At 36.4% G+C, this 25434-nt stretch overlaps 1 protein-coding gene across 1 annotated transcript; it reads right to left on the reverse strand.

Annotated features, from left to right (window-relative positions):
- Positions 1-1047: 1047 nt before the first annotated feature.
- Positions 1048-25126, reverse strand: LOC115444325 (protein masquerade). Its single transcript, XM_030170063.2, has 14 exons — positions 25007-25126; positions 10521-10652; positions 8533-8643; positions 7695-7894; positions 6554-6727; positions 5806-5930; positions 5200-5342; positions 4650-4883; positions 4043-4117; positions 3349-3520; positions 2544-2731; positions 2108-2197; positions 1735-1889; positions 1048-1307 (listed from the first exon to the last, which is right to left on the reverse strand). Exons 1-14 carry the CDS (start codon positions 25089-25091, stop codon positions 1140-1142), a joined length of 2052 nt encoding a protein of 683 aa, XP_030025923.1. The 5' UTR covers positions 25092-25126; the 3' UTR covers positions 1048-1139.
- Between the last annotated feature and the right edge of the window lie 308 nt (positions 25127-25434).

Below are 25434 nucleotides of genomic sequence, written 5' to 3' on the forward strand. Positions count from 1 at the left end.
TTGATGTTTATAAAATTGTCACAAACACATGCCAAATCTCACAAATCCATAGTTCTACTATCTGAAATAAGTCAGTACGACAATGACACGTTGAGAAAATAAATAAAAATATAATAGTTGTTTGGTTTTCACTCTAAAACTAAATAGCTGCTTTTTCTTATGAATATGATAATTTAAATACAAATAATATAAATGCGAAGAAATTTCTGGCCGTACGCATTATTTAATATATGAAATAAAACCTTTAAAACAGATCATACTTGAGCAATAAGAAATATTTAAATCTAAACAAAAATAAACAAATTAACTGTAGTCAAATCGTCAGATTAAAAAAAAGCAAATAAAAATGGTGGGAGAATATAAATGCCGTCATAAATTAATAAATTAATGAAAAAAACTAGAATAAATAACTTAGATCTAGGCTAAAAATAAATATTTTATTTACATTTTATTATCTGGCTAATAAAGAATTAAAGAAAAAATAGGTAATTTTGAGCTAACCTTAAAAAATATTACATGGAATACATGATAATATGTAATATTTACAGAATCCTATAGTTATTCATATAAAAATATTGCAAGAAATACTTGCATTTTTTTTCTAGTATGTCAAAATGGTTGTAATGTTATTGAGATTATAAAGGAATTTAAAAATGTCATTTACTGTAAAATTATTGTTTTCATAGCACCTGAAACACACCACCTAACATTGCTATTAACAATAAATATCATCTTATGACATTATTATCAACCATAAACTGGTTAGAAATAACTTATCAAGGTCAACCTGACTCCAAAATTTACACAAAATAATATGTGTAGTAAATTTTAAAATCCTTTAAATTTGGCTGTCAATTCACATAACTCAGGACAATATTTTATACCTAAATAGGGATATTGATTTGTGCAAATAAATGCCCAACAATTATGAGGCTATTTTTTAAATTACTCAATTAGGGGAATTTGAATTTCGAACGAATCGTGAACGGTGACGTCACACCACACAAACCGTTTCGATAGATAAAGACGAACAGCTTCAAAATTATCTTTTGCATTTAGCTGTCGACTGATTAAATTTTTTCATTTTTATCTATTTCCACAAAAATATCTCAACCCAATATCCTCCTTTAGAGCTATTGTTATTGGTTATTGACGGATATGATTTGGTTGATCCATCCGATGAAGGAGGACACCTTGACGTAGACCCCGGGCACGTCGCGCCGCCCGCAGCCGAAGCCCCAGGACACCAGCCCCGCCAGCTCGTAGAAACCGTCGTCCTGGCATACTAGTGGACCTCCACCATCACCCTGGAATATGGAATTCAATTTAATAAAACGACCATGTAACTCTATAGTTATTTGGAGGAATTCTGTGTCTCGTTTCCCTCAATTTAATCTTACATTATGTTTAATATATTATAAAGAAAAAAATATTTAAATGTAAACAAAATTTCGAAGTTTATTTGGTTTATCAAAAAGACTACACTGGATCTGGTGACAAGTATAATTTCCCCAAATATTTAACTCAAAAATTATCTCAAAACAAATAGCGCTGAATAAATATATTATCTTTGAGTTGAATCATCCACCGCATGCCTACTAGGGATTACTGAAAATTAAAAAAAACATCTCTTCTAAACTTCGCCTACCAACACTCTTACTATTTCTACCTGTTTATGGATGCTGTTAAATTACCAGCTCATTTCTAACATTCTACCATAATAAAGTATCAAACCTGGCAAGCATCGTTCCCCTCCTCTCCTCCGGCGCAGAAGGAGCTGGCGGGCAGGATGAAGATCTTGTCGGTGACGGTGTTCACTTTCCGGATGCACTCCGCGTCGCTTACTATTGGTAGCTCGGCCTCCCGTACTCGGAGGGGGATTGGGCCCGCTGGAAATGGAAGAAATAGTTTGTCTTATGAGGGTTTGAAAAAAAACTGAAACACCATAGAATTGTCAGTATATTTGTTTAAACCCAATATAATATTGAACTAATGTACTCATACATAAATACAATTCTATATAACAGTTGATGATAGCTTGGCAACATTTTATACAAAACCAGACCTGGTTTGACTTTAAAACAATAAATATAAAATAGGTACTTACTTTCTCCCATGTATCCGTATCCGGTGACAGTACACCTCTTACCAGCTGCATGGCTGACTCCTCGCGCGGGAAGACACACCAGGCAAACACCTGGAAAAGTAAAATCCGGCTTGAAGGACCAAAAATATTCAAGATGTATTAAATGAGACAGTAAAACGCAACATTAATTTGCAAAAGGTTTTTAAACCAAACTTTGTTCATAAACAGACTAAAAAATTTGTGTTAGGTAAGTATTCTTTGTCTAAAATTATAAGACAATAGGAGTAACTGGTAAAAAAGTGAATAAAAATGCAACGTTACTTGATATTATATAAAATGTTTTTCTATACCTAATAACTTACACCATTTATACTATTATCCTAAGTGTAAGAAATACGGGAAAAGTAATAAGCCTGATATGGGATATATTAAAATCTCATATTCATCTGATACCAACCTTCCTTAAGCTCCGCCTTGCCATGAAGCTTGAGTAACGCTATATCATTGTCCAGGGTCTGGCTGTTGTGGTTGTGGTGTATGTAGGTGGTGGCGACTCGCAGAGTCTGTGCGCCCGGCGAGCCATATTTCCTGGTGAGGTCGTGGTCGCCTACTCGCACGTACATCGCGTCGCCTGATCGCACGATACTGGAGAGAAATAAAATCGGATGCATTAGAAATATGAAAAACCATATTTTTCTTTAACTAGACTATGTAATAAGCGATGCAGTTGTTGAACTAAAAGATCAGGTTATATATGACATTAAAACTAGGGCATTGTTGACTGGACGTTTTACTCCTGATAGAACTAAACTATAGTAGGTCGATAGGACAAGCCGTGTTTAGTACTCAGCAAAAACATGAGTAAATAATATTAGTAAAACATTTGGCGACCATAGACTATCAAGTAACCCAAACCGCCGTTGGTATAATTTGTTCAGTTTATGCCATACTTTGATCTGTTGGTGTAGTTATACACCTGTATACGAATCTTTTCCCTTCGTCACTCCATAACTTGAGAACGACTTAAATTTAATTTATATATTTATAAGTTTTCTATTACTTTGTAGAAAGTTCTTATAAAAAAACCAAATTAAGAAAACTGCTCAGCAAATTGCAATGTGCAGTTCCAAAAATGCTTTTGAGTAGAAACCAAAAGCAGTTCGTATCGAATATTCATAGCTAAGAGAGAACAGCGTCTGTCGGGTCAGCTAGTACTAGAATAAAGTTCTGTTGATATCTGCATAATAGTGTAGAGTTCGTACTTGGTGACGCAGTGCGCGGCGGTGAGGACCCACTGCGTGCCGATGAGCGCGGCGCCGCACAGGTACTGGTTGAGCGAGTTGATGAGCGCCACCTGCCAGCACCACTCGCCGCGCTCGCCGTCCTCGCCGCCCATCACGCGACCCATGCGCCGCGCAGAACGTGCTGATGTGCCTGAGGAATAAGTAAGGAGAATGTACAGCTTTTTTTCTCGCGGGAAAAAAACGCGTTATCGCTACCATCACTTGGAGAGTGAGTGGAACGGTTATGTTGGTTTCACCGGTCTTACGGCCCAATGTCGACATTCGGGAGTATTGCATCATCCAAGCGAGCATTGTACCGAGTCCCTTAAAAGACTGATGGCTGATCAGCATCTTTCAAGTACTGCTGAGGTGGTTGATTGCTTCTTTCCTAACTGAATTTCGGCCACGACGTCCAATCTTAACGGAAATCAACCAGGTATACAGGAGACGTTATAGTGCACAAGTGTGTGCGAAATACAGGTGCTTCTCTGTTCCTTCACTCTCATAGTTCGTTTAAACGGCAATCCCACATGATTAGACAGACAATGCGGAGATAATAGTGTAAGAACAGTTTTTATTACGGTCGGAAGTTACAGATTACACGATTAGAAGGTCTATTCGTACAAATGACTCGATTGATGTTTAATTTCAAGTTATAGTTTTGTTATCTTACCTTTGACACCACACACGTATTTGTTGTGTTTTTCAGTTGATTTTAATGTAGACACATAGTTAGGCTCGTAGGGTGCTGGAACGATATAATACAGTTTAAATAAAATTGAAGATGTTAATTAAATTACATCACATAACTTTACGCCACGCCTCATTACTATTTCTACAAAGTAAATTCATGTGTTATATAGGAAATCTGTTATTTTTTATTGCTTTAATTCACTAGACGAACTTGCCATTCGCCTGATGGTAAGAGATTCGACCGGTCATTAACATTACAAACACCATCCAACACCTTGAATTAAAAAGTATTGTGTGATATTCCACTGCGCTTGCCATCCTGAGACATGAGATTTTAAATCTTATTATGTCCAGTAGTTACACTGGCTATAACGTCCTTCAAACTGGAACACAACAGTGACTAGTTACTAGACTGACTAGCAGTGTGTACTGCTGCTTGGCGAGAAAAAAAGACTTTGCGGTGGTACCTACACAAACGGACTCTGACATATGAGAGAACTACCACCAGTAAGACCTCGTGCTGAACTTATCCTCTGAATTGAAGACTGAAGGTCCAAATCTGATTAACAATCTTTAAAGAAACTCACATAGAGGCGTGGTGTGCGCGGGGCCGGTGGCGGGCGCGGCGGCGGGCGCGTAGTGCGTGTAGTGCGCGGGGTGCGCGTGGTGCGGCAGCTGGTGCGGCGGCGGCGCGTGCGGCGCGAGCGGGTACGTGTCGTTGCGCTCCACGCGCCCGAGGATCTCCTGCACCTTGGACTTGGGCGCGCAGCACTGGGTGCCGGTCTTTTTGCACTTGAACACGTCTGTCATCTCCGCGTTACCTGATAAGTTTAAGATCTGACTTGTTTATGACGTAGACGTTGGAGTTCAATTAAAACTAATAGTTCCTTCCAAAAGGTTTCTTTACGGAATCAATTTGTACTTAGCAAGAAACAGAAGTTTTTTTGCTTCATGAATTTTTCGTTCAACGTAAATTATTTCGCTAGATATTTACTTATGGAAGATCAGTTGAATCAGATAAGCTTCCTTACTGTATCCGACATCTACATCACCCACTTTATTTTCTCCATATTGTACAATATCTTAAGTTCTGTCGAACTAATAAAAACACAAAAGAAGCAAATGGCGACTACTTACGGAAACAAGTAAAGGATAATATTGAGACGATGCACGAGCCGGGACAGTCCGGCCGAGGGTCGACCGGCGCGGGCGTCGTCGTTGTCGTGGTGGTGGTCGTGGTCGTGGTGGGAGGGGGGCGGTGCACTACTGGTGGGGGCATCCTGGACAAACATAAATATGTGTTATATCTAGAACAAGTGTAGCTTTGTTTTCTACTATTTTTAAACACAAATTACATAATATATCATAAAATAGATCAATAGGATATTCAACGCTAAATACTTTTTCAATGTAACCTCCCTGCCCAAACATTTAATTTAATGCTAGGGATAAAAATAAAACAAATGATTTTTTTTACGAGATGTTACTTAAATAAGTATAGAACGTCTATTTTAAGGCAAATATAAATTAATTTTAGTGGCAAAAATAATAATATTTGTAACTAATATTATTTAGAATAACAAACAAAAGGGATAAAACATAATAAGAAGTGACAAAACATAAAATAAAATGTGATATAAATAATTAATGTTACGAACTGATCAGGTGCTATCTCTGGTCAGCATTGGACTTCAATGAACAACTTCGTCAAGACTGTCAAGTTTCTACTATAATGTATTGTACCTGGATTCGTCGCAACACACGTATCCCTCTCGGTTGCACTGCGTGCGCTCCAGGATAGGCGCCGAGCAGGTGAACACCGCGAAAGTGGGCATCACGCACCGCCCTGGACACCGCGGCAGCGGCGCCTGTGCAACACACAATTCAATTATTGATGATCGCACAACTAGTTTTATATAATATTATTAAAACACGCGAGACATTAAATTAGTCGAAAACAACACGGTTTTACTCACGTTAAAAAGTAAAGTAAGTAAGCAAGTCAGTGATCCAGAGGCCTCCGCGACGTCCTCTTAGCACTCGCCCCTGAGGATGACCTACTTAATAGGTCGAAACTGGTCGGCGATTCCGACTACTTTTTAACGTGAGTAAAACCGTGTTGTTTTCGACTAAGTTATTATATACTTAACTAATAGCATGAGTACTGTAGTATTCGCTCTCTACAATAATTCGTCGACATTTTTTGTAACTGAACAAAATCTATCAGACTCGTGATCAACTATTAAGTTACTTCTACATTTTTTCCACTATAAATAAAGTATTTTTACAAATGATTCCTATAGAAAACGAAAACACCCAAAATTGAATTGCTCTTACTGTAGTTGTTATTACTTTAATCACTCTTACTGTACTGTTATTTGTGAGTTATAACATGGAACAAAATATTGACATCTAGTCGGCAACTATAACTGAAACCAAACCCACCATGTCAGGAAGGCTTACTGAATACTTGGACACCTATAGCACTTACATAAGTGGTAGGTCGTTGCGTGGTGGGTCGCGGCGTGGTGGGCCGTGCGGTGGTGAACTGGGTGTCGTTGCAGCACGTCTTGCCCTTGGGGCAGTACGCGTCGTGGTCCACGGACGAGCACATCAGCCACATGTACTGGCTGGCGCAGTGGCCCTTGCACTTATGTTTGTGTTGCTGGAAATATATTAAATTAGCATAAATGGGCGTATAAAAATAAAAATAAAATAAAATACTTTATTTATCACGTAGGCGAACAAAGTTGCACTTATGATACGTCAAAACAAAGCATAAGAATAATTATTATTATTTCTAAACAACTATTAAAATTACTTATATAACTATGGACATTTTAAATTAGGGATAACATTTATAATGAAAACAAGGTACAAACTGAAGTAACCAGCTCGGGCTGGCAGGTAGGGAGAAATAGAAGGATAACGCGTCGCGATCCTCACCGGCGAGGACATGAGCCCTAACCTAGCTAACCTACCTGCTATGTCTTAAACACAGTAGGTTTGATTCATAGTTCGGTTCGCGTCATTTTGGTGGTAGGATATACTTTATATCCGCCTGGATAGCGACCACTGTACTCAAGGTGTTAAAACCCGTAGTGTAGCCCACGTAAGTGTGTCGCGTTCCGGGATCAGCCTGTGTATATCTGGTTCCAACAGGCCGGCATAATTGTGTCGACTGTCGAGGGGTAATCAACTCTCGTTAATCGCTTTATTAGTTATTCTATTGGACCTCACTCCACTTACCATCAGGTGTAGTGGGGTCACATTGCCATGCACGTATAAAAAGAACCTTTTAAGTAAAAAAAAATGTGGAAGTTTTTTTTTTTAAACTGCCACCAAAAATAGTTTAAATAGTGGTACAACCGATTTAGACAAATGGACAAAACAGAAAATTTTTAACAACTGCATTTAGATTTTCGTAACAACTAACCTAGGATTTATTACGCCTACAGGAGCTTAGACAAAAACTTGTATTTCGAAATACATACACACATATCCATTTTATTTATATGTAGCATTTTCATACTTAGTTTTATTAGTTATGTTAAAAAAATGTGAATGAAACTATAATTTTTAATTTTCATTCAGACTTAGAATCAACATTCTCTCAAAATGAGCCTGTATACCTTATTACTATGACTGGGGCTCTTGGTAGCATTCTTGAGCTCGTTCGGCACGACCAGGTCGGGCGGGCGTCTGTTCCCGTACCCCTCCTCGGTGACGCAGCAGCGCATGTCGCCGGGGCACAGGTTGGAGCTGGTCAGATACGCCTGACAATACTGAGCGTGTTGCGGCTTCACGCACACGCCGGTGCAGTTCTTGTACCCTGGAATGGTATAGTGTTCATACAATTTATTAAAATTATTTTAATACCTTAAGGTTTGAGGTATTTCTGGATTAGTGGCTACGTATGGAAGTGAGTTGGGAGGGCCTGGAAACAATTCCTAGAACGGGCGAGAGGTACATTGTAGGGGTTTTTGAAGCTCGGTATGCCTAGCACTCTTAATTTAAGTTGCAATAGTTAATAACATGTCCGTAGGAGTTGAAATATAATTTAGTTAAAATTGGCAACGAATACGGTAGGTACTATATTTATGCTTATTTTCATATAGTTAATATGCGGCAACATATTATTATTCATCTAATACATAATAAAAGTAATGCAACGCCATAAAAGTGAAATGAAGCCAAAGTATTATTAATGCATTTCTTTTCGTGTACTCTCTTAAATCTCACAAAATTTTAGGTCTAAATTTCCTTCCCTAATCCTTAATAGACTTCAAAACTTCATTCAGCCTCATATAACGCTGTGTTGAATTCGCTGTTTTGTTTTGATTCCTACTTATATGAGAAGCATCATTCAAATTCACACATTTCATATAAACGCTCTACCAACTGCCTGTCACATTAAACCAAAATCGGTAACATTATCCTAATATTTACAAGGGTATACCTAATAATTACCACTGTTTTTGTGATATGGGTAGTCGAGGGTATTTGTGGTGGGCTCCTCGTCCTCCTCCTCGTACGAGTCCGTGGTGGTCGGCTCCTCAGTGGTGGGGAGTGTGTCGTTGCCTGGAAATTAAATAATACTGAATATAATCTTGTATTTTTATGCAAGTTCTTTTGGAACAGAACATAAGTAAGTTTTTTTTCTTATTGCTTTGAATGACGAGACGCGCTTGACATTCGCCTGAGGATAAGAGATACGACCGCCCATAAACAGTAGAAATACCATTCAACACTTTGAATTACAAAGTATTGTTTGGCATTCCACTGCGCTCGCCATCCTGAGATATGAAATGTTAAGTCTTATTATGTTTAGTATTTACACTAGCTAAAATTTCGTTTAATTCGGAACACAACAGTGACTACACACTGCTGCTTGGCAGCAGAAATAGATATTGCAGTGGTAACTACCCAGGCGGACTCTCACATATGAGAGACCTACCACCAGTAATTGTTATTGACATATCTTTTCTATGACCTTTTATAAATATTGTAATAAGAAATCACATGTAACACTATAATATTTTAACAAATAGATACGGTTTTATTGTAGGCAATAACTCACAAACACTAAGCATAGTAGATACTAGATACATCAAACGAGCTACATGCTCTTCTCGTCCATACTTAGCGGCCTAAATCCATACATAAAAATATTTAGTACCGTCTAAAGATTTTTCTCAGCAATCAAGTTTAGCAGCATCCGTCTCAGTTTTTAAACGGCTTATTTAAAAAAGAAACATCGAAAAGGCGTGTCCGTAATGCGCATGTGTCATTTGAGCAATTTGTTCCGGACTTAAATAGCCCACTGCCTTGTTTTCAAATTGAAAACCGTGTTACTTAATTCACAATATTATTTTCGTTCCATTTTTAACTATGCTCTAGGCTGTGGTCTGGTAATAAATAGTATATTGTACCACATACTGTACGTAATACATTAGTATACTGTTGTTCCCGACTATACAAAGTCATGTTTACAGCGAGTTAATAAATTAAACCACTTACTCATCTTTACCTCTGCTAACATTGTACCGAAAGTCATGAATAATGAATATTTCTATAAAAATCCCAGTTTTACTTTTTAGATTTTTAGGTCATTTCGTTCTTTAGCGCGAATATTTTAATTTATATCTATGGTTTAAGTAACAGTAAAATTTTATTTTCCAAAAGATAAGTATGTGGTTTCATTTAGTAACAGTACACATATATCGATGTTGGTAACGCAATGTCGACATAACCCTGTATAGCGATAACCAGATATCTATATTTTGACTTACAGAGTTAATATGCGGTTCAAACAGGCCGGCATAGGTAATTGTATTAACTGACGGGGTAATCATCTCTCGTCAGTTGACATTCTATTTGGACGCCACTCCGTTTAGCATCAGGTGCAGTGTGGTCACTCTCCGTGCCCGTATCAAAAAACTATACTCCAATCTAATACAAACCAGCATCATTTTAGCGGCCGTTCAGGGAAACATTAATTTAAGTTTGGAATACACCGTCCTTACTTCTCCAAAGATAACAACGGTTAAAAGGCTTACTGACATAAGCGGCATTTTATTGCGGCACTAAGTTATACATATTTGAAATCAGCACTTTTTTCTGTTTTTTTAATCTGATTAAAATATTTCGAAAAAAATGTCGCTTAAGTCGATTAGCTTTTCTACCGTCGATATTATATTAAACCTTACTATAAGGGTGAGTTTCCTTTGCCGAAAAAACAAGTCAAGTCTACATCTTTCTATACAACAGTGGCGAAGCGTCTATACAACCAGATTCCCACCAGCTTCCCATTTAGCTTTATTTAAGTTGGCTTAGTTTTATAGTTAAATTGGCCGCGATAGATACGATCTAAAACATTTTTTTTTTGCCTCGGGTTACCTTTTAAAAGATTTCACCCTCCGCCACTGCTATACAAACAACAAAGTATGTGTACATACCACAGCACACCATCTCAGTGGGGCATTTCCCCTCGGCTATGACGTTGGTGCACACGAAGGATGTGAGTGGATGCACGCACACCCCGGGACACTCCTTCGTCACCACCTGGTCCGACATGCTGTCCAGCAGACCTGAAGCGAGAACGATTAATTAACACACTCTTACTGGCGTAGTGCGGGTTAACAGACTTATATACCTTCGAAATTCTTATAAAGAACTTCTCAGGTTTACAGGTTTCCTCACAATGTTTTCCTTTACAGTTAAAGCAAGCAATAATTCACAAATAATACACATAAGTTTAAAAGTCAGAAGTGTGTGCTCTTAGGTTTTGAACCTGCGGAAATTCGTCATGGCAGTCCATTCAACTTCAAATTAGGCTATCACTAATTCTATGTCCTTATTTAAAAGTATACTCATTATATTTGGTTTATTATAAAATCTGGCCACATTGTCTCCCAAAAGCTGACATGTAATCGTTTAATACAAATTATTTTTTTTTGTATCCATATCCTAACTTTGGTTAGATTTACGGAATATATTTTAAATTTGTGTACACCGGTCAATTGAAACCGCTTCAGCAGAATGATGGCGCCATTCCATATTCGATAAATACAAATTTGGCACAGAGTAATATTATTTTGGCTACGACGCCAAAAGCAACGAGACAAAACCATTCTGTAGCCAAAAAGTTATCAAATTATGTTAATCTAATGACTTGCAAGGGCTAACAAGATGTGGGAAAAATTGTTGAAAATTATTATTTTATTTCATTCAAGTACCTACTTATAAAATGACTGAAACAAGAAACATTATAATTAGCGTCAAAGTTAATTAAAACTTTTATAATTTTAGATGAGGTTGAATTAAACAAGGATGCTTGGATAGAAACAAGGATGGATACTACTTTATATAATATTCTAAAAAAAAAATATATAAGGTTTAAGATGATATATCAATAATGTCTACGTAAGACAAATTAGCATTTAAGCTATGAATTGAAGAAAGTCTCAATGAATCACTGGAATATTAAGGGACAAAGGCCTTTCAGCCTAAAATCGGATTAAACCGTAATCATTAATTCGTAAAATTAATAATATATTTCGTCTAAATAAGGTTATCTACATTTTTTTGTCCTAAAATAGCATAGCGAGCATTATTGTTCTAGGTTGAAGGACATCATTGCCAAGTATACACTTAATGGATTTTATAAAAACAAATGATATTTAAGAGCGATGAGTTTCATAAATGAATGTTCTAAGTTGATGACAGTGTAGTAAGTCGATTGACAAGAGGTCATTACTTCTCGGCAGTCGACTCAAATATGCCGGCCTGTTGGCACAGGATATACACAGGTTGATCCCGAAACGCGACACGCTTACGTAGGCTACTATGACGGGTTTTAACACCTTGTGTACGATGGTCGCTATCCGGGCGGATATAAAATATATCCTACCGCCAGCAAAATAATACTGACTAATTAATAAGAGACTGCATCATGCGACGACATTCAATCAATATTGTCAAACACCTTTTTAACGTATGTTTGAGAATATAATGATTCTAATTACTGTTATTATAGCTAAATATACAATAAATAATGAAGACAACGCTAACAAATCAAAATCTTTTCTACCTTCTCGCATACGTACGCAGCATAACAATGACAGTCACAAACTATTTGTAGTAAAATATCGGAAAGAAAGTACTTCCTCACACGAGCGCGTAGGAATGTATCGGCTTATTTACATTCGACATTCATTTTGTTCGCTAGACGAGCGACGCGGCGTGGAGTTAGGTACCTTGTACACGAATCTTGCGAAATACTGTTATTTAATGGAATTGTCGAATACCATAGTTAAGCCATGGTTCATTTTGCCTTTTTAATAATCAAAATACAATTCCGAAAAATTCATAATTTAGAATCCATCAATATAAACTCTAGCACACATCACGCATTTATCACCGAAAGAGTATGCTATAACGCAACCAAGTGTGTTCTGTCCCATAATGTGACAGCGCGAGCCTATCGCCATGTTGGGCACAAATTCCAGACTCCGGGCTGATATTAAGCAGAAAAGCCCAAACATCATTTTGCCCGACCCGGTATCGCACCCAAGACCATAGATCGCAGCAGTACCGCGCATGCAGTACAACTACGCCACCGAGGCAGTCACCATCACTTCGAAAAGCAGTTCTCGCCAGAGAAGAACGGGCAAGAAACTCTATAGTGTAGTAGTCAAGTTGCTCTTTTCAAAATGAGTTTAGGGTTTAACTACAGTGCATGACATAGAAAAAAGACAATTAGTTCGTAATTATTGTTTAGATGCTCTAATGCTAACAAAATAAATGAGTACCATAAATATTTCTTTAAATTCCTATACGAGTGGACAACTCTCTCAGCATCCACCTAACATAATAACAAGAAGACATGGATTTGCATTACGACAAATTTGGTACTCAAAATAGCTAATTTAACCCTAGTCTAGTCTTATCCACGGAACATAGATTAAGCAGAATGATTTGCATTACGTACAATATACCTAACTCAAATTATCCAATGCAACATGAATGGAACACCACAAAAATTAAAAACCTTGTACAAAATCATCCTTATAAAGAGTCCGCTCTAATACAAAATTATTCAAACTCATTAGGATTATAATGAACAACACTGTTATTCAACATCCCGAAGTGGTGCGACGGCATTCCTCCCTGGTCTAAAACTCGGAGTGCCGTTAGCGCGCGGCCCTCCGGTGCCCCTCCCGCTCCCGCACGGCCCCTCAGGCGACCTCACACCACTGACACAGAATTAGTCTGAGACAAATGAAAGGAAAACAGATTTGAGCGTAAGTTGTGAGAGATGGCGTGTGATATTAAAAGACAGATTTCAAATTGATTGCAATTTGAAGATAATAATATAATTAACCGCGATAAAATCCGTTTAATAGTTTTATTTCAAAGTTCTTCTAGAGATTCATGTGATTGTCTATTTTTTATTTTAATGTCTAACATTCGCTGTAACATAAGAAATCTAGAAGAACTGTTTCTTGCGGTCATTAGACGGTTACTATTCAGCAATCGAATTAGTGAGTTGACTTTAAGGACTGAGCGGAAATTTTTTTTCTTATAAATTTTTTTTTCAAGTTTTCCATTAATATTTTGTTACACATATTTTTGCAGACGTAACACTCCGAACTTACCCAAGCCATGAAAACTGGACACAAAATTTTAAAAAACATGACTAGTAAAATTCCAATCGCTTTCGCTCATGACGTGGCCTGCATGCAGTACAAGCGTACAACCGTTACCCGATGACCTAATGCGAGTAGTGGCGAGTGTCGGTGAAATCGCGCCGCGCCGAAAACGAAAGTCCATGCGTGCGTGAGCCCGAAACGGCGGCCGACACCGCGCCCCGCACTCAGCGCCCGAACTGGCTAAGGACGAGACCCACCGACCGATTCCGATACATGATTCTAATCCCTAACTACGAAGTCAAATCTTACTTTTATATACATTCATAGTATCTTTATCCCATAGGGGTAGACAGAGATCAATGATTGCTACTTTGCTCGTTCTCGCACACATCGCTTCCTCCACCTTTATCGATATCCTCATGCAATCCCGCCCGTTCAGAGTACTTATAACCAGACCTTTAAAAATATCATATATCTTAGTTATGATTCGAATAATTTTGCTGTCGATCCAATTACGATAACTTATTTTTGGCTTTCAAATATGTAAACATTAATTATTTGGCTTTTCTAATTCTAAAGAATAGAAAGACCATTTGAAATTAACGTATCCTGTTACTAAAGACTCACTTCTAAATACGAATACACATATTCTAAATGTAATAAGAAGTCTTTTACATCCGAACATTAATATTAACGTTTAAAAAAACTAGTTTATTGTTATCGGAGTCGATCGTGTGATCCAATGCGGTCGAATTTGGGCAGCAAACGGAATAGTAGGACGAGCACGCGACTGGTGTCCGCGCACCTGCATTGTTGAAGAATCTTTATCAAGGTATAGACATGGCAATTGTTACAAAATTCTTCAATATATTAAGTTTTAAATCTTTTATTTGAATCACAGTTTAAATATCCCTATAGACCAGTGGATAAAGGTCCATATAGCCCGATGCCTGCCGGCTTCCCTTTTGTAACTTATGTAAAATCTAATGTTATACGATTTGCAGACCGCATCTATACATATTAGTAGATCCTTTATGTTGTTTACGGTTGTAACACTGATAGATTCAGTTGATGTAAGGAAGAAAATGTTGCAACTGTTTTAATAAATCTCTAACTCTTATTTGCTGAGGAAGGAAATCATAATATGTTTATGTTTTACCGTTAATTTATACCGCGGTGAGTTTGAAACTTTTACAGGGAATTTAGATAGTTACAAACTACTTTTAATATTTTTTTTAAAACACGTGATCTGTCCAATATAAGTGTTACTTCAAGTCGCAAAATAAAACCGTAGAGCATTACCTGTATATCAGAAATCAAAATATGGCTATATAAGTCACGTAAGAGCGAATCAAACAGCAGAAGCACGACTAAAGGGTACCCAGTCTTAGTGTTAGTTAAATATGCCTGTCCAGGTTCTACAGGCTAGGAAAACATCATCATCAGTTTGAACTTCATTGACTATGAATATTATAGCCACCCAAATAATTTCGGGATACTTTACACCCCTATCCCTTTCAGGAACACAGACTTTATGATTACTATTATATAGAGTCCGAATTTCATTGACTACGACCTCAGAAACAATGACAACCCGCGTCGGTCAGGGACAGCCGCGCGACTTTCTCATCGGGTCAATGCCCGCTCGAAAGTGGACGCGACTCATTTCATGTAAATTGTTAGTTATTACCTGTTATCGATAGGTGTTTAGGTAATTTTTTGCACGCGAAATATAAGTTGATTTCGCTCTCGGCTCTGATTGTTTTCGTAAGACATAACTTAGCCTACAATTTGATATGTGTTTACATAAAAAGGGGTTTACCAAATGAGTTTTAAAAATTGTTTCCACCGATTATCGAAATCAATCAATTTTAGAAGATTTGGAATGGCAGAATTTTTGCATAATAATGCAACCAATTTTGGCAAAAAGATGCAGTAGGCAAAGCTGCAATTAAAATATACGAGGAGGTAATCAATTATTTAATTCCGAGTGGACTTCGAATGGCAGACTTTTCGGATAATAATGTAACCAATTATGGCAAAAAAATGCGGTAAGAAAAGCTGCAACTAAAGTATACGAAAAGGTATTTTTTTTCTAAACAACACGCATTGCGACCTCTCAAGTTAGCGATAAAACTACTTTACTAGACATTTAATGGCTTATATTGGTTCATTTAAAATGATGAAGGCTTCTTGTTCACTTGCCAAAGAACATTGGCAGTTCATCCTAATTTTCTAGCCAAGCCAAGATGACGTCACGTATTTCGCAACAGCTCCCTTCAACTCCCAAACCACTTTATACCACATTGAATAAGCAACACCTTATTTCGCTTAGTATGCTTCCCAGGTGATTTTAGTCGTTTAGAATTAGATCAGACCCTTCAGCTAATTTGATTATTTCTTGCACAAAAGATAGCCTATCTACCGAACTTCTGATATATATTTTTTATGGATTTCTTCCTTCGGCATTGTGGATATTCATTGATATTGTTAGTATCACTACAGGCCTGTTTCAGAATGTTCTAGTAAATATTATTATGATATATTTTTTTAATGTATTTATTCCTTTGGTATTGTGAATATTCGTTGATACTGTTAGTATGTCTACGGGCCTGTTTTCGAATGTTTTAGAAAATACAATATTGTCCTACACGTATAAGACATACTGAATGTGCTATTTTGTTTCCCATTTATTTAGGAGCTTCACATTTGTATTTATTGATCAAATGGTCGCCCTTTATTATATTTTACGATTAAGATTTACTCAAATAATATGAAGAGACGCTTATACAATAATATAGTTAAATTCTACCGTTGAGTCACTTGTGATATCCGTCATCTTCAGAGCCTCGTGAGTAAGGAAGATTGTGATGACTTACAGTGTCTCAACGCGTTTCATAATAGCGCTTTCACTATTAAATGATTTCTTGGAATCGTTGGGTGACATGTTCAATTTTTACTTTTGCTTTATATGTAAAATATTTTACTGATAATATCCGGAGGCTCAGATATTGATCTTCCAATCTTATCACCTTTCTTTTGAGACTGGCAGTGAATATACCTTGAATTTCTTCTTAAACAGGAACTATAAAAATGGATGTTTACTTTAATCCGATTGAAAATTCAGAAGTTTTAATCTAGTTTTATAAACGAAATTTTCACGATTACGAAGTCTGTTATAAATCCAAAGAGCTTATTTAATGCTCCTTAAACTATTGTCAATTCAATACGACGAGAAAATTAATACTTTCCAGAAAAACGAATTAAATAAATCAACATCAACTCATCCAACAGCACCCTTACTAGACTAGTCGACATTCAATTTTTTTTCTTTTTTTTTTAAACGACGAGTCGACTTACTGCCCTCCTCTATATGAACTTTAATTATGCAAAATCTCACACGCTTCTGTGCGCAACATCCAAAGCTTTATTCACATATTATTTATATCCTTCACACACAGCTCCACGAGATTTCATGTTACCAAAATGTATATATTGAATAATTTATATGCGTATCAAAATAATAAGTCAATTCGGTAATGTTTGAGCACGCGATGTCAAGTCACGGAACGGTTTGTTTCTTAGTAAACTGACAGCAATTATACTTAATTGTATTGTTATTTGAAAAAGTATTTTAATTTACGGTTCCTTTTCCTTTTCACTTTCTTGTATTTGGTGGGAATTTATTAACTACTCATAGAGTCTAAAAATGAATAGTTTTTAATAGATGAGAGCAAGACGCTCTCCTGGTGGCAAATGTGTAAATAGTAGAACTACTCATATACAGGGTCATTTTGGTCATTGCATTGCTTAATAAAACCCCATACTTATCTTGAAAATAAAACTTTACAATAAGTTATTCGAAACGTAAAATAAAAAAAAACAAGATTCGAACAAAATTTTCGGCACAATATTAACAGAGGTAAAGACGAATATGTAGATTAATTTGTTTACGTAATTTAAAACACCCTGTATAACTTTGATTACAAGGGCAAGTCAAAGTGACGCCGCCGCACCGTATAGTAAGTTTAGAGCTCCAGACAGAGTGTCTACTGACGAGAGATGATTACACACAGTTATGTCGACCTGATTGAACCGGACATGCACAGGGTGATCCCGGAACGCGAAACATGCGTCACCAACTATGGTGGGCTTTAATACCTTGTATACGGTGGTCGCTATCTGGGTGGATGCGAAATATGTCCTACCATCGACAAATAAATTTGTACATCGATTGAACTTTACTCGTTATCTTGAGAAACAAACAAACTCGTCAGCTTTATAATAGTGGTATTGAATCAAACTGTTGAGGTCAATAACATGAATCTATATGAATATTATACATATGAAGAGAGGCGTAGAGGAAATAATAGAGTCGAATGGATCAATCCGAGTGTACAGAATCCTAAAACAGCTAACATGTGCTGCGTGCCAAGTGACACGCTAAAACCTGGCACACAACTTGTAGGCCTAAATATTTAAGAATATGTTTATTGCCAACATTTCTAAACGAATTTACAAACAAAATAGTAAAGAGCAATTCGTTCCAACAATTTTATGCAAGAATCAGTAGTTTAAACACTTAATACTCAAACGTTTTATTTCAAAAAGAGTTCTATATAAAGAAACATAGGAGAACTTATATCCTCTGTAGAAAAAACATATATAATGTACTAGCTGACCCGACAGACGTTGTCCCGTCTTAACTATGAATTTGCTGCGCGCATTCTGTCCATCGCTCACAGTTATTTAAAGTTAATAGTGTCGTTAAGTTTCTTATATTTTCTAATTATCCGCACAATTTTTTGATTTTTTTCTTTCATTAGAACCTTCTCCTGACAATAACAAACACACAACAACAAAAAATAGTGAAATCGGTCCAGCCGTTCACGCGTGATGGCAGAATTTCCCTATGACCAAGGGAAATAGGGATTCATTTTTATATATTATCAAGATCTCGGAAATCGCGCTACTGTTTCAATTTACTCCTTTTATTTTTAATTGTGTCACATCACTTCTACCAACAATTCTTCACTGTGTCACTTATCACGCGAGATTCGTGTAAGAATGCTACACTAATGCGAATAAAAACCTCTAAATAAATATAACGCATATCAATGGCGAACTCCTGAAAGAGAAAGGCTCGGATTACATCAACACAATTCTTTTATTTAGCAAAAAGTTAAGATTATACCCGATTATTTAATGTACAATAAGAACAGCGCGTAATGGAGCGGCTGCGGATGTGGAGGGGTGAGGGGGGGTTGTAAGAGAAAGTCATATAGACGAGTCGTCGCCGGCTGACCGGCGTGCGGTCAGGTGTTTTGAGAAAAGGCTGGATTCATTAAGGAGTTGTAAATATTGTGATTATCTTGCGTGCTTTGTGACTCTTAAATGAATTGATGTAAGAAATTGTTATCGTGTTTATTGATAAGGGATAATATCTATGTTTCAATTTGACCTGAAAAAATAACAATGCTAATATAACATGTGGTTCTCTTGGTTTTTATAAAATGTTTATATAATTTTTTTCCTACAAAGTATTTTATATCAAAGTCAAATTGGCAATTTGTTTTTTTTTTAATTTGCAAGAAAATTACAACTTAAAATAATTTAAAATGAACTGATTCTAATGTCAGTTCAATTCTAATTTATTTATTAACCATCTAAACTTTTGAAAAATAACCTCCTAGACATTTTGCAGAACGCCCACCTGTCTGCACTACCCGCGACGTCGTGTTGATCGATTGCAATTAATATGGCGCGGTTTCAAGACACAGGTGCCAACAGGTTCGCGCCGGTTTCAGAATTAAAATCAAACAACAAATTGATATATTAGAACCGTTTATACATAAATTTTGCGGTATAATAACGGCCACAAAATATCTGAATATTTAATGCGTTTTAAAATGTTGATTTTCCTTATAGAGTGGATCTTTTTGTGAGCTTGATTTATTTGGCGGACTATGAAAAAAAAAAGTTTGTTATTTTCACATGTTTATTGATTATTGGTTTATACAATGCTCGTAGGCGTTGCGGCAGACCAAAGAAGAGATGGCGGGACGAACTTGATTCATTTAAAAATAACTGGTTCACTATGGCGCAGGATCGTGATTCATGGAAGGATCTTGGGGAGGCCTTTGCCCAACATTGGGACATTATAGGCTGATACAATACGATACGATACGATATTGATTATTATTTCGTTTGACTGTTTGGCATTCTCTGCAGTGGCGAAGACTCCATATAAGACGATTCCTGGCGGCTTCCATTCATGTGGTATTTATGTAGAATCTAATGATCATTAGAATGATTTGCAGACAACATTTATGCATATTAGTACCTATATGTTGTGTTCCCTTTCTGAAAGTTTCACCTTTTGCTACTGAATTACTCTGTGGCTTAAATGTATAAATGTAATGAAAGTTTACAGCACTTGGCCAAAGCACTTCTAACAATATAATCTCAATGTCAATTTTAAAAATACTAATGACAACAATAATAAAAATATCAAATAACTAAAACTATTAAAGAGTTGATAGTTTAATATCTGATACGTAGTTGGCTTGGCAATGTGACTAATTATACATAATATCGACAAACAAGATAATACGTCACTTGAGTCTCGACGATTTGTAAAATTATACTTAATATAATCTTTCAACAAATAAATTAATATAAAATGTATAAACAAATATAGTAACATGAATAATTGCAACTTTTACATAGTAATAGTAATCATAATTATTTAACATTAACACAACAGTGTTTATCGGTCGAGAAAATCTCTTTCGAGTATTTTCAGGAAATATATTGTATGCGAATGCTTCGTAATTAGTGGTTAAAACTACTTCCTCTGGTGTAAGTCATATAATGAAATCATACAATCATCATACAAGTGACAAGATCTTCATAATATTATAGCTTACACATTAAAATAAACAAAAGTATTATTATATAATGTGCTACTACTGAGCATAGCCATCCAGAAGAGATTAGATCTCTCCTCTCCGTTAACTTAATAAAAGTAAGGCGTATTGTGAAATTTTCAAAAGGTAACCCGAGGCAAAAAAATTGCTTGAGTCAACATATCGCGGCCAATTTATCAGAAAACAAAAACTAAGACGAACGTAAATAAACCTAAAAGGGAAGCCGGTAGGAATCTGGTTGTATAGACGCTTCTGCAATGATAAGTAAACTTATATATATTCTAAACTTATATATTATATTCATATAACCCTCAGGTAAGCAAATTTCCTCGTAGATTTTTCCTTTACGGTGAATGGAAGTTATATCCATGTAATTGAAATATTTGAGATGGTACCCACAACCATGCAGTCTGTTATTCATCATAATAAGTGAGTAACATATTTTACTTATTCTCTATTTACATAAAAAGAGGAAACATTTCAAATAATGAGTGAAAATAATGTTTGAACCACTGAAGTGAACGCGTTGATGTCTTTTGTACGGACGTTGAATTTATTAAATAACTAGAACGAATTGCTTTATTACAATGAACTGGTTCAAAATCGCAATTAAACTAGAAAATATTTTCAAAAGTATACTTTTATAATTTTGTGGTAGAAATGTAAGACATTTTTGAAATTACTGCCTCGGTAGCGTAGTTGTATTATGTTACGACTGCAGTGCTGAGAGCTCGGGTTCAGTGCTCGGGTCGGGCAATGTTAGGTTTTTCGACTCAGTATCCGTAGTCTAGAAATTGTGCTCGATATGGTGATAGGTTCACCCCTTATTCTATCATGGGACGAAACACATGGCGGAAAGTGAGTGCACTAGTTGCGCCTCTGCCTATCCTTTCAGAGACAAAATCCCTAAGCGTGTGTAATCAAGTATAATATTCAGTTTTATTACAAAGCCCTAAAGCTTACAGTATCCAAAATCCAAATAATTTACCACCAATACCCAACATTATCGTCCCACTTGTTTACGTTATTGATAACGCCAGCCCGACTCACGCGCACCGCGCTGCCCGCACACTTAACGGAACGTTCACCGTTATACACCATATACCACGCAACCTGCCACCAATAGCGGAGTAACGTGTGTGAATCAATTATGATTAGCAACATATACAGGCACGGATTTACTACTCAGTGCGATGTAATCAGGAGATAAACTCCTTTAATTGTTTTCTTTGTTACATACACCAGCACGGATACTTATAGAGCGAATAAATAAATAAAATAATTTATTTATCACGTAGGCGAACAAAGTTGCACTTATGGCACGTCCATCACCGTTAAAATGGTAAGAAATGAATCCACGAGAAGGAATTTAACCCTGAACAGGCATAAAATTAAATTCAAAATGGAATAAAATAAAAAAGAAATAAATATGAGATAAACAGATTTTTTTATTTGTTCTCTATTTCATGAGATAGCTTCCTTATTGTTCAAGGTTACGTTTCTTTGTTTATCGAAGTATTGAGAAAGATATCGTGAGGAAACTTGCATTAATGAGAATTGGACCTACATGGAAATTTCAGGAGTTTATAAAGTCTGCCCCTTTTTAATAGATAGGTTTCTGTGCAGCAGTAAATATCTGTATTAATAAAATAAAAAGGTAATGTTTGTGAGATTGTTTGTTTATAAGCTAATGTCTGGAACTACTGGACCGATTTAGAAAATTCTTTCACTAATAGGAAGGTACATTGAATCTGATTGCTATACTTTTTATCCCGGACAAATATGAAGCAGTACTTTTATACCAGATTTTTTTTTCATGTACGGCGGGCAAAAGCTAGTAATTTATAAAATGACGAGATGATCTTCGTATAATGGAAAACACAGTGAACTGACAATACATTAATTTTTTTAGGGTTGTTTATTGTAGTATTCAGGGTATAGTACTGTATGTGATGACTAACTCCTGGCCTGAGGTTTCTAACTCATTAGTAAAGTGCACTGCTCTCAAAGACTAAGAAGGTGATGCACGTGCTTACAATAACAATGTTTGTATCGAGTACAACCGAAGTCTATAATTAGTGGCGCCAAAGTAGAATGTGGGTTGCTTTGTGCAGCTAAAACTGGATCCGTAGGGTCATATTTTGGATAGCTTTATAGATGATTTTTTTATATGAGTGACGTTACTCTATGGTCTGGATGACTGTTTGGCTTATACTGATCCAGATCCTATTGGCACTGTTGTGGTGGGACATATACCATCCATATATAAAATTCCTCCAAACTGTATTTTCATTTTGTTTTTTTTCCTCTTTATATAATTTTTAATATTAAGTTTTATTTACTAATTTATGTTTACCGACCAATCTGTGGCCAATAAATGTATTTTTCTTTCTTTCTTTCTTTCTATGTAATTAAAAAAATAGGATGTATCCGCTCAGTATGGTTTTTATGGGCATGGCAAAGATTCCACTGCACCTGGTGGTAAGTGAAGTGTTGTCCAATAGAATGTCAACTAACGAGAGATGATTAACCGTCGACAGTCAACATATGCCGGCCTGTTGGAACCGGATCTACACTGCTGATCCTGGAAGGCGATGCACTTACGTGAACCACTATGGTGGGTTTTAATACCTTGTGTATGGCGGTCGCTATCCGGGCGGATATAAAATATGTTCTACCACCAGCAAATATATACATAGTATCGAAAAGTGGGTGCACTAGCGTAGCCTTTGGAACAATAAGGGATGATTGTATGTAATATGTTTACAGGCGAGTTTTGATTTGTTTTATTTAGAATTCAATTCGAAGATAACCTTTGAGATCGTCTTATAGTTACAGTTATCAGCTTATGTAGAGAGGACATGTAGTAATTGCTAATACGATGCATAGTAACAGTGCGACTTGTGTATTTTTCTGTTATATTATACTAACTGATAGGTAGCATAAACGGCAATAGCCTAGTTGGGAGTGGAACGGACTGCCGAACCGAATGTCCGCAGGTTCAAATCCCAAGGGCACACACCTCTGAATTTTCTAGTTATATATGTATTCATTGTAATTTATTCCTTGGTTACATGGTGAAGGAAACCATCGTAATTACACCTATATACCTGAAAAGATCTCTTTAAGAACTTATGCCAACTCGCATTGGGTCAGTGTAGTAGACTCAAGTGAAAAACCCTCTCAGTCGTAAGACCCGTCCTCACCAGTGGGACAATATATAATACATTACTGGAATTATTATTATACCAGGAAGCATTTACACGATAATCATGAACAAAAACAAGCTTCTAACATGTAATGTTCATTTTAGTGTTGGTTATTATAAATTCAAATGTTTCCACTGTTGTATTGTTCCTCACAAAGCATGCGAACTGGTAATGAAATGAAATGAAATGATTTATTTGAATCCGTAAAATGTTATACATTATTTAGATTCCGTCAATATTAACTCTACCACCAAGGAAGAACGGGCAAGAAACCCTGGTGTTGCTCTTTTCAAAATCAGTTTAAGGTAAAGACTACAATACATGATAAGGTGGACTCTTAATGTACCAACGGCAAAAAAGATGGGGTAGTTAATAGGAAATTATATTTAAGTTAGTATTTATGAAGTATTTTTATATGAAAATCCGTTACATTCGTAATTTTAAAACTGAAGAAATTGTTTCTACTATTTGTACGAAAAGCTCTTTAGTAAAAGAACTAAATATTTTATTAAAATATCTATAAATTCGCCAACAAGTATTGTAAAGTTAATGATTACAGTATACAAGCGAACCAAATGATAAAAGTAGTGAATTTTGACAGTGAAAGCATTGAATCATAATAAAGTAGTATTGCAAAATAAATTCAAATTTTGCAAATTTAATCCTTTGGTAATGTTCTTTAAGGTTGCATTTTTTATAGCATATTTAACGTATATAGTATAGTATACTCTTCTATGATTTACAATCGTGAGACAGTATACATTAACAGTACCGGTCATAAAAAAATATGTGTGAGAACATTACTAGCTGTTCGCAATGTTGTCGTTAAAAGGTCTCTGGTATTTTTATTTATACGCTTGTCATAAATAAAATACTTTAGACACACGTATTGTAAAATCAATACAGCGCACCCATTTACGAATAAATAGCAAAAAAATAAATAACTTAAAAACAACGTATGTGCAAACATAACTGTTTTCCGAGACGCGGCAAGTTGTTTTCCGCCGTGAATTTATGCGTCTAACGGCCTTTTTCCACAAAAAGAACCTTTATCAGATCACAGGATGCACAGACCTCAGAATGGTCCAGAACTATAAATGAGGTTATCGGACACTCCCCTCCAACCCGACCTATCTCGGAGAAAGTTACTTACCGGAAAAGAGCGACGATAGGAAATCATCCTGGCACTGACAACCCACCAGGAGCACCAGGATGACGAGCACACGTGACACTGTCATGGCTGTCACTGTCAAACTGTCACAGGGAACTGTCACTCAACTGTCAGGGGAGGAGAGCATGGCGCGTGCGCGCGGCGAGTCGCGTGAGTCGATACTGGCCGCCGTAAAAAGAAAGGTGTGGCGTGCCGGCTTGAATGGTGTGCGGTGACTTTCATTGGAGTGTGTCGAAGGTTCTGTTATAACAATTGATTAAATCTAATCATTGGTTCGGGAATGTGGGCTTCGATGAGTCCAGCAACACGAGAGTAGTTTTGTTATTAAAAGATGAACTTGGATGGCATTAGATGAGGATTGAGTTATATTTATATTAATTAGAACTAGGCATCAAATATTTTCAGTTCAA

Source organism: Manduca sexta, chromosome 6, assembly GCF_014839805.1.
Source record: "Manduca sexta isolate Smith_Timp_Sample1 chromosome 6, JHU_Msex_v1.0, whole genome shotgun sequence".
NCBI classification, from domain to species: Eukaryota; Metazoa; Arthropoda; class Insecta; order Lepidoptera; family Sphingidae; genus Manduca; species Manduca sexta.

Excerpts from the sequence above, each read along its gene's own strand:
- LOC115444325 (XM_030170063.2), bottom strand. The coding sequence starts at position 25,091 with ATGACAGTGTCACGTGTGCTCGTCATCCTGGTGCTCCTGGTGGGTTGT. Across the intron at positions 4,884-5,199 it reads ATTATCCTTTACTTGTTTCC|GTAACGCGGAGATGACAGAC; the intron begins GTAAGTAGTCGC and ends TAAACTTATCAG. Across the intron at positions 3,521-4,042 it reads ATACGTGTGTGGTGTCAAAG|GCACATCAGCACGTTCTGCG; the intron begins GTAAGATAACAA and ends CTTATTCCTCAG.